General features: G+C 43.0%; 1 protein-coding gene across 1 annotated transcript in view; it reads left to right on the forward strand.

Annotated features, from left to right (window-relative positions):
• Window positions 1–313: 313 nt before the first annotated feature.
• LOC120544306 overlaps window positions 314–10,937 on the forward strand; it is a 15,840-nt gene continuing 5,216 nt past the window's right edge. The window contains exons 1-4 of the mRNA XM_039777950.1: window positions 314–402; window positions 709–762; window positions 850–906; window positions 989–2,215. Of these exons, the coding sequence (XP_039633884.1) occupies window positions 1,167–2,215 (1,049 nt within the window). The 5' untranslated portion in view covers window positions 314–402; window positions 709–762; window positions 850–906; window positions 989–1,166. The remainder of the gene's footprint in view (window positions 403–708; window positions 763–849; window positions 907–988; window positions 2,216–10,937) is intronic.

Genomic DNA, 10,937 nt, shown 5'->3' on the forward strand with positions numbered 1-10,937 from the left:
ATAGTCATTTGATTGGAGAGAGAGAGAGAGAGAGAGAGAGAGAGAGAGAGATAGTTTATTAACACTTAAAGTAAATACATTGAATTGAAGCAAGTTATATATTATTTTCAAAATGAACAGAGATTGAGCCTGCAGCATCCACAGAAAACGGTCAGGAGCCTATCCAGGCCCCTCGCTGATTCAGAAGAAGAAGCAGAAGAAGCAGAAGGAGAGGAAGAAGCAGCAGAAGAAGCAGAAGTAGATGGTGTAGTGGTTCTGAAAGCAGTTGAAGATGGCAATGAAGTGGAACTTAATCTTTCTTGAAATCCTTGCCCCTCGAAAGAGCATCTGAGCAGCAGCGGGAAATAGTTGAACAGAACATTACAGAGACCATCTCTCTGCAAACTCAAACTCAGGACGCGGGTAAGTGCTTTTAAGTTATACCTGTTACTGCAGATGCATGGTTTTTGTTCATTTTAAAAACATTACAATGTAAGATGGGAAAGAGCAGGGGTGAGAGATTGACCATCTGGTTGGGTGATGGTTGGGTAACCAAAATGGTGTGTGTGTGTGTGTGTGTGTGTGTGTGTGTGTGTGTGTGTGTGTGTGTGTGTGTGTGTGTGTGTGTGTGTGTGTGTGGGGAGCAAGTCAGGTAGGGGGAGAGAGAGAGAGAGAGAGAGTTATTCAGACTTTCGCTCATTATTATCTCATTATTTTCCAAATGAACAGAGATTGAACCTGAACCTGTCGCCAGGACCACGCGTCCCACTGTACGATTCAGAGGTAATTATTATTTATATATGTATATATTATTGTCTTGATAATTAAAATATATAATTAAAGATGTATATTCTCTAAATTTTATGAAAGGACGGAGGGGTATTCATCGAGTGAGATATGTCAGGGAGAGGCCTGAACCCGTCAGAGGTAATTATTATTTACATATCTTAGTATTATTGTATCGATAATTAAATATATTTAAAAGGTATTTTCTCTGATTTTATGACAGATGCTGTACTGAGGGGCAATCGCCGAGCCCAGAGAGTGAGAGATCCGGAAAGCAAGGTGGAGATCCTCCAAAAGCTGCTGACAATTGTGCAGACAATTCTTCAAATGTAAAAGTTGTAAGGTGTTAGCTGTGACATTTTGTTTTATTTTATTTTATTTTATTTTTAATCACATGCAAAATGGAGCCTGACCAGTCTTGTATAATTCCCATACAATTAGTTATTGCTGTAGACGATGTAAACGGGGATCCACTGCGTTTTGTAACACCAGCGCTTGCTGAAGCCATCCAAGAGTTAAATCATAATAATCCCCACCCAGACAATCGTCCTGATCAACCTCATTTAAATAACGGCAGCACAGAGACAGCACAACCAGAGCCTGCGAGTGATTACTTTCAGCCGTTAGAAAGGGCCTTACAAGAGCTTGATAATCATAACCATAATGACATTCAACCGGTAGAAAATACCTTATTACAAGAGATTGAGAACCATGACATTCCCCCGTTAGAAAACCCCTTACCGCCAATAGACCCCCATGACATTCAGTCGAGGAGACGCGATCGCTTTGGGAATTTGGAATTCCGTCAGACCTTTAAAGTACCTCCCATAGCGAACGTCGGGGATTTGGCGCAATTTTATGAAGATGTTTTGAATCATTTTAACGCCTTAGCTGAGAGAGTGAGACCTGAGGTTAGACCTAATGACCTCGTACAGGTTGAAATAATAGCGGAAAATGCACAGGAACACGATATCATTCAAGTCGGTGATACGGGCGTTGACTTTCAGAACGTTTTTGAAGGGTTACTGGAGAGATTGATACAATCTAACAGAGAGCTAGACGCTGACTCACCACTGGAAGTAGTCATTCAAGTTGTCAAAAATCCTAGGGGCGGTGCTGGTGATAAGCGAAAACTTAAAAAAACTCTGGTCAGCGAGATCGTTAATAAGAAAAAAAAACACTTGCATGTAGTGCCCAACGTAAACAATAAACTATGCTTTACCATCAGCTTGGCTCTGCTCATCAACACCGACTTCACCTACATACAAGCCGTCGAGCACGCTAGAGAGCTTCATCATTTAGCGGGTCTGACCGAAGCCACCGCAGTAGCTTTCAGTCACATCAATAAATTTGAACAGATAGTAAACCGGAAAATTGTAGTCTTTTACAGAGACGCAGAGGACCGCGCTCTCTCGCATTTTGAAACACAATACCCCAAAGTCCATGACCAGCCAGTTTTTTTTTTTTTTTTTAAAACCACTTTTTTTTAATATAAAAAATCTTAAAGGGTTTTAGGGTTGATAATGTATGTCATTACTGTTACCGAGGTTACTGCCGGAGCGAGGCCCACTCTTGTCCGGTCATTGCAATCTCTGTTTCGATCCTACATGCGATACTGCGTTACAGTGACCCTGTATACTGCGCGAGATTGCAACAGGACTTCGTAACACGCTGCGTGTTACGTTAAACACAAAAGTCTTTGAATGACACGACCCTCAGTACATGTCAGAAGATTCACAAATGTTCAAATTGCAAATATCTCTTCTCCGCTAGTACAGAGCACAAATGCATGAACCTCAAATGTAAAGTGTGTGGTGTCCACAAAGGTGACGAGCCACACCAGTGCTACATACAACCGGTGAAATTTCAAGAAAATCAGACCCAAGATATCTTCTTTACGATTTTGAAACATTTGTCAATGACAAGGGAGAACACACGCCTTACCTCGTGTGAACGAATCGCTACAGGGTGAAAAATGGATGTCCTACGGCTTAGACTCGTACGGAAGTTTCTCATGAAGTTCAGGAAACCCTCAATATAAAAAGCTACATTTATCGCACACAATGCTAGAGGTTTTGACAGCTACCTAATCCTCAGAGGCCTGATAGACTTAGGAATGAGCCCGGTCGCTTTGTCATGCAAGGCAGCAAAATAATCTGTTTTACAGAAACAGATTATCTGCTAAGGTTTATCGAATTCCCTGTCCTTTCTTACCATGAAACTCGCGCTATGCCGGAAAGCATTAGGATTTGCAGATCAATCAAAGGGCTTCTTTCCCCACAAATTTAGCAAAGAGAAGCATCTAAAATATATCGGGCCTTACCGCCGCCGGCAAGTTACGGTGTAGAAAGCATGTCCGCGGCTCAGCAAAAACGAGTTTTACAGCTGGTACAAAGAAGCATCGAGGGGTGTTTTAACTTTGAGAAAGAGGCAGTTTTTACTGTCAAAACGACACAAATATTCTGCGGCGAAAGGATGCATGAAATTCAGAGAGGAATTTGTAGGGGAGGCGACGTGGATCCTTTCAGCTGCGTCACAATTTCCCCCGGGCATCAATGAAAGTATTTCTCACAAATTTCCTGGTTGAAAAGACACTGGCTATTCCTTCACCCGACGATTACAGGCGTCAGTTCAAAAATTTCCCGAGCTGCTCAATTCGGCTGGAATGGATTTAATGTATTCAAAAAAATTTTCATTCCAGCATGCTCTAAACCCGGGGAAAAAAGAAAATTGATGCGTATTTTGTCGTCGGTTACGCCCGCCATAGAGGGGTTAGACTGCGCCTATGAATTTCAAGGATGTTTTATCATGGCTGTCCTACTTGTTTCAAGACCTCATGATATCTGCCCAATGACAGGGATCGCCTTTGAGGAAATGCATTCGGCTAGCCAGGGAAGCTGCATCAGTTGAGGTCCACGCATGGACTGCATACAGAGGTGATGACGGAGCATGCGTGGACTCTGATGAAAAAAACACGCGGCGAAGTGCGAGTTTATGAAGAAATATGATCCACCTGAACCTCTGGCTCCTCGAACCGCACTGTATGGCGGACCAGCGGCGCTGAGGCTACGGTACACTGCAGGTGCAGACGTGAACAAATGTGCATTATGTAGATGTTACGTCATTGTATCCGTACGTTAACGCAACAGGCTCATACCCATTAGGCCATCCGGTAATAATTCACAGAGATTTTGACGAAATTGAAAACTACTTTGGGCTGATCAGAGCAACCGTGATTCCCCCAAGAGGTCTGTATTTTCCCGTGTTACCTTATAAAACAGCTCAAGGTAAATTAGTGTTCACACTCTGTCGGTACATGCTCAGGGACTAATAATCAGAGCGACTCATGTAGTCATGATGACGTTGCCAGAGCTCTGACGGAGTTTGGGTCAGTGCAGAGCTGCACAAAGCGGTACAGATGGGTTACAAGGTGTCGAAACTTTCTGAGGTCTGGCACTTTGAGGCACAGAGCAGCAATCTTTTGTCGAAGTACATTCACACACCTTTTGAAGGGTAAACAGGAAGCTTCAGGGTTTCGGCCGGAGGCCGTGAACGATGAGTAGGAAAAATACATCAGAGACTACGAATTGCATCAAGGCATCAGGTTAAACCCAGAAAAATTGAGACAAATCCGGCAAAGAGACAGGTGTCAAGGCTTGTCTGAACGGCTTTTGGGGCAAGTTTGCGCAGAGAAGTAATTTGGTTCAAACCACACTCGTCAAGTCGGCCGAACACTTTTTCACTTTAGTGTTTTCTGGACAATACACTCTAAAACACGTGTCGTTTTTACCAACAAACCGGCGGCCGTAGCACTGATTCAGTGGTTGTATAATGACAGGTGTGTAGTCCCCCAGGTCGAAGCAGTAATGTTTTCATCGCTGCGTTTACCACCGCTACGGGCGTCTGAAATTGTACAGTTATTTAGAAAGGCTGCAACAGAACATTCTCACGTAGACACGGACAGCTTGATCTATGTGATAAAAGAAAATGAGACGCCTCTGGAGCTGGGTAATTATCTCGGTGACCTCCCGCGGATGAATCTACGGCGACACAATAAATTGATTTGTAGCCGCGAGGTCCAAAGAGCTACGTACCAGCCAGACCAAAATGAGAAAAAAGTGGTGATGAAAGTTAAAGGTATTACACAGGCGAGGAATGCAGTGAACTGATCAATTTTGACAGCACAAAAGAATTGGTCAAGAGGCTATCTTGAGGGGTCTAAGGAAAGATTCCTTGAAACGCCGCAACAGACTATAAAACGTGATAAAAACGGATTTCTGTTGAAAAACGCTACATTCAAGAAAAAGTTTAGAGTCGTGTACGACAAGAGACGGGTATTTCCTGACGGTACAACTCTGCCTTTTGGTTATTAGCTGCATGATGGAGCAGATTGATTTTGATCCAAGACTAAAGGTTCCATTTTCATGTTTGGTAGTGGGCCCAAGTGGTTGTGGTAAAACCTATTTTATTAAATCTGTACTGGAAAAATGTGAACGTGTGATGGACGCTGTACCAGAAAATATTGTATGGATTTATACAAGTTATCAACCCATGTATGATGAAATGAAGAAAATGAATAAAAGAATTACATTTCTGGAAGGACTCCCCGATTCTTTTGACGACACTAATCTGTTTCCTCCCTGACCATTTCACATCTCGTCATCCTGGACGACGTCATATTTCAGGCAGGTGACCATCCCGAGGTGGCGAAAATATTCACGCAATACCGACATCACAAAAGGATGAGCGTCATGATGTTGACTCAAAATGTATTCCATAAAGGTAAATACAGCCGTACAATCAGTTTAAACTGTAATTACCTCGTGCTATTTAAAAACCCCCGCGACCAACTGCAGATGAGGGTACTAGCACATCAGATGTTTCCCTCACAAAAACAGTTTTTCCTGGAAAGTTTTCAAGATGCTACCAAGTCAGCGCACGGGTATTTAATTTTGGACCTCACACCTTCATGCCCAGAACGTTACAGAGTGCGCACGGGGATACTTCCCCACCAGCAGACGACGGTTTACATCGCTAAAACAAAATAGACCTTCATTATGTCGGAGCGGTTAAAAAGGAACGCTCTGTTACTAAAAGCCTTGTACCACGCGAAGCCTTCAAAGCGCAAAGACATTTTAAAACACTGCTCACCTGATTTTCTGCAGGCCTTGTGCGAATTATCTCTTAATCTTTTGAAAGGGCATCTAAAGGTGTCCCCTTCTCAATAACGAACAACTGAAGCGTCAAAAGAAATATTATAAGGTTGTTGGCAGATAAAAAAACCAGCTTAAAGCGTAAACATCAGGTTCTGAAAAAACAAACTGGGGTTTTATCCTTCCTCTGCTTTCTGCCGCAGTGCCTATTCTCGAAATCTACTAGGTGGGCTGATTCCGAGAAGCTAAGAGGAGAAGAAAAAATTAATAATATGGCTCTAAAGGCTACCAAGAAAATGTATTTGATTTCGCCCCAGCAGCTGAGTAAAATGACTAGACCAGAGCCATCCATCAGACAGACAGCCGAAGATGATTTGAATGAGAAAATGAGCGCCGTATTAAATGATCCAAGATTGAATTCGTATGAAAAAGCTAAAAGATACGAAGCGCTGATGTTACGCTATCTCACTTTGCTCAAACAAAGCGAGAAAGAGCGTCATAGGGTTACTCTCACTCTGCATCCGGATGTCGCACAAAGTCAACACTCTGCATCCTCATCAGATGCACCAGCTGCCGATGCACCAGTAGATGGTGCTGATGGTGGTGTAGCAGCAGCATCAGCACCGGACCCCCAATCCCTATTGGATGAGGCTGCAAGCGATGTGATAACAAACCTGCCCCTGCACGACCGGAAAAACGCTCTCTACATTATGCAGAAATTAGCCGCAAATGACGTGAGATGGTCCTCTAGGGGCGAATTTATTTACAAAGGCTCTGTCGTAAAAGGCTCTCATATGATAGATTTATTCAAAAATCTATCGCAGCCTAATAAGAAGAAAACACAAACAATGCCAAAAGGATGGACTGGTTTCTTAAATACTTTGTCAGTGCTCAACATTCCCGTTTGCGATGGTGAAAAATCCGCAAGCGCTGAACAGTACAGACAACTCCAGAATGGACGGAGATGGTTTTGAAGAAAATCACCGCCCCCACAAAAGACAAAAAATCCCCAAGATGGTCTACGGGGATTAGAGTTTTTAAACTTGTAAATGAAGAGAATTTCCGGACACTGCTTCATTTTCAATAAAGCATTTTATTAATCACAAGTTTATGGTTACAGCTGCGTTGGTTTGTTTTTCATGTTTCTTACAAGTGATAACAATCTTTAAACATTTTCAGAGAGCATACACTATGATGAAAAGATTCTGAGCTGTTACGAGCACGATCTTGATATTTATTCACAAAAGTAGATACCATGCGGTCGCTTTTATAGACATCGCCAACATGATACAAGCCCAAAATGTTATTAATAAGATAAACCGCATGCGGCGGTGACAGAGATAAAAACGCATGCTGTCCGCGTTAATATAGAGAAAGTATGCTGGAGCTGGCGGTTGTGGTGAGTGTAGCTTCTTTGAACGACTTTCCAAAAATTGTAAAATGCTCGCTGGGTAATGAGCAAAATCTATGGAAATCCATAAGAGTCGAAAAAGTTGCACTCCGTCCCTCTTCCAACGTCAGTGCGGCCAAGTGCTCACCAGGCATGTAGGAAGGATGAGTGTTCACTATAAAATAGGCTGGCAGGTTAAAGGTCTGCTCAGCTGGTAGCTGATCGCAAGCCCACACGCCGTGGAATGTGTCTCCTATAAGATGATGTAAAGCCCTTTCTAGCTGATGATTATCCATATCTTTAATAATAATCCACCAACACCTGTCTTTTAGAGTTGATCTCCAGAATGGGAGTATCGGAATAAGCGGATACTATTAACGTTGTTGTTAAGGCAGAGGGACCCTGAAGCGCATTTCAAGACGTAAATTCCTGAGGAAATGGGCTAGTGGTGTGCCCGCTGTCTTCGTCACTTCCCAGATTGGAACACATAACAAAGAATAACCTTTCACAAATTCCCTACTGGTAATGCTAAGAGGCAGATCCTTTGAGGTGTCTCCCAGTAGATGTAAACATGTTGTAATATTCTCTAACTGAGCTGCCGGTGTTGAAACTGGAAGAGGCCTTAGCAGCAGCTGCTTCCCATCCTGACACAGTGCAAGATATTCAATGTCATTATGAAGAAAGTTAAAACGGGATAGGTCCCTTCTTCCTGAAAAAGAATCTACTCTAAACCATGGCTAAAGCTAGATAGCGAGGCATAGCACCCAGAAATAGGTTTTCCTGGTTACAGATCCTGGAATTTTCTCGTGTGGAATAGGTCTTCACACAGACGCGGAGAGCGGATAAAGAGCATTTCCTTTCATCAGGGCTGCGGCGACCCAGACGTATAGCGGGGAAGGTGACCTTTTAACAAACAGCGATGCCCATATTATCTTTATGACAACGAACTCGGAATCACGCAGCCCCATAAGACAAAATGCATCAAGCAGCTAAGGATCAGTTTAATTCTCAAATCAACAGAGTTTAACATCAGTCTTTCGAGAGAAAAAATATGTCACTCATGTAATGGGCCCAAAAGGCTCAACTTCGTAGATTCTGCGCCTGAATTGACCTCTGGACTAACCCTCTGTTAGACCATTATTTATTACCACAGAATCCATGGCGCCTGGCTTCTTTTAAAACAGACCGGCGCTTAAATTGACTCTTTTAACGTATCGTCTGGAAAAAGTTGGAGCAAAGTTTCTATAATCGCCGATATGGATGCGCGTACCTTGACTGGGAAATTAATCTATCCCCTAGAATAACGCCGCATTGACTGAAAATTGTATTCAGCGGGTAGTTGATGAGCCCAACTGCTGTATCTGGTGGATGTTTTGACCCATCTTTCTCTGTAATTTTAACTCTGGAGATGAAGCAGCGTGCCGCTTAAATCGGGGGTAATTCTTTTCACCGTCTCCAGGTATGTAAAATTCAATCGGGAGGAGTCCGCAAAGCGCTGATAACGGCTGGTAATTTTGATATTTTTTATCCCTCTACGATAATTGTGGTCATGGGAGCTGAAAAGAGGTCCAGCTCGCAGGGTACACTCTGCCGATTTCTGATGTAAGAGGGCCATTGTTTGCAACGTTAAAATGCGCCGAGCTCTGTGCAGACTTCCTTCGAGCTGCCTCCTGACTGATTTGTTCGCTTTAGCAGGCGCTTTTAAATGCAGCCGTAAACAACCCTTCACCTGGCGGCTTCCTTGCTCTACGTGATAAGACCATACACCGCGGTCGCCTTCTTGATTTTTGTTCTCGTGTAGTTTCCCCATAAATCCTTTCACTGCATCTGATGCAATGTTTGTAGCGGTTGTTTTATGATGCGGTTTGCTACAGCGAAACCTTTTCTTAGCAGAGGGGCTACAAAGCGCAAACAGCTTTGAAAATATTGAGCCTATAATTCTGACCGTACATAACCGGAGCTCCTAAAACCGGTAACGCCTCTACTTGACCTTCATAGTAGGCCACAAAACGGCGTGGTCTTTGATATGAAGCATCTTACAAAGAACGCTGTAACTGGTTTAAAGTGTAGTTTCACAATTGTTTTCCCAAAAACAAAATCCACGGGTTTGTTGCGTATCTGTTTTAATTTCTGGCGCGTATGTTTTGATGTAATTTTTCGACAGCTGCAGGTAATGGAGTGTATGGTAATCGTAATGTTCGCTGTGTCACCAAAGTCACCTTTCACATTCACTGACTCCAAGCAGCGTGAGTAACTGTCGTTGAACGCTTGATACTGCAATGATATCCGTATAGCAAACAGGTTATATATTGCCTGCGCTTAAATCATTAAGGATATGTAGATGGCCGCTTGGATAGCGCCCACTCATTCATTAACTTTCAGGACCGATGCATGTAAGCCAGAGGGGGTACTGCTTTGATCTTTGTAAAGACCGTCGCCTTTGAAGTCAATCCGCTTTGGTCAAGTTGTTGAAAAGAGGCGCCAAAGGATATATTTTAACCGTCTGGACCAGGTATTCCAGGAGATCTTTAGCCGATTATAGTATCGCCCTGTTAAATTTTTACACTTACCAAGGGCTGAGGTGAGGCTTGGTCACTGGATTCAGTTCAAAATAGTGATGAATCTGCTGTAAAATTCATACCACGGCGCTGATATATGATTTCGCATAGGCTCCACTTCAACCATTCGCCAGCAAGTTCAATCGGTTTTGCTAAATCGCATTGTGTAACAACCGCTAGTATTACTTTTAAATATTTCTACTGGCGGGAAGGCAGAGTCACATAAAAGCCCCTTGAGGCGGTGTGTTCCATGATCTCTCATTGAGTGCGAAAGTGATGGACCGGGTCTTTGTAATAGAGGTTTTATATAATCGGCTCACATCAGCCAATTTTAACCCAGCTGTTAACTTTGCGGCCAGTTTTTCCATTGCACAAAAAGCCTGTTTTTCTCCCTTGACAGTGCGCGGCGCTTTAGGATTTTTTCCACTTGAAATTTCTCTTGGTTACGCCATTTTTACTCTTCTTTGCATCTCTAGCTTCCATAAAATGACCCGACAGGTCTAGTCTACTAATTTATATATAATGGAGGTGTACGGGAATACTGCTTGTCACTGTAAAGACTTCAACCGTCGGCACTCTTCGCCTCTTTTTTTTTATCAAAACGCTCTTACTTTCTGGACAGACGCTAATTCAGACTTCCTCTCTTAAAAGCCACTCTTTATTTTACTCCTGTGATGAGGCAAAGGTGTCGCATGTGATTGTGGAACACTTTGATCGGTGTCTCCGCAGTGACCTCCTTCCATAGGAGTCATTCTTTAATAAGGTGTGATAACCGTTATTATAACTCTGTACCAGGTCTGGTGTAAGACGCCGAGGTATCGCCTGCGGTGTTGTGAGCAGTAAAATATTTATACATGCTGAAGTTTTCAGAGGGCGGGTTGTAACGTCAAACAACCGACGCTTTTAAGTCACTCGGCCCTAAAATGTTTGATGTTGTGTTTCTTCATCAGAGTCTCTGAAATTCTTGTTGAAAACTCCTTTCCGGGCGTCCGGCTTTTGTAGCTTCTTTAGAGGTATTAAACTTTCTTGAAAAACACCGCATTGAAATGCTTTTACCACTTCCGGTAGTCT

The sequence above is a fragment of the Perca fluviatilis genome, chromosome 16 (genome assembly GCF_010015445.1).
Source record: "Perca fluviatilis chromosome 16, GENO_Pfluv_1.0, whole genome shotgun sequence".
NCBI classification, from domain to species: domain Eukaryota; kingdom Metazoa; phylum Chordata; class Actinopteri; order Perciformes; family Percidae; genus Perca; species Perca fluviatilis.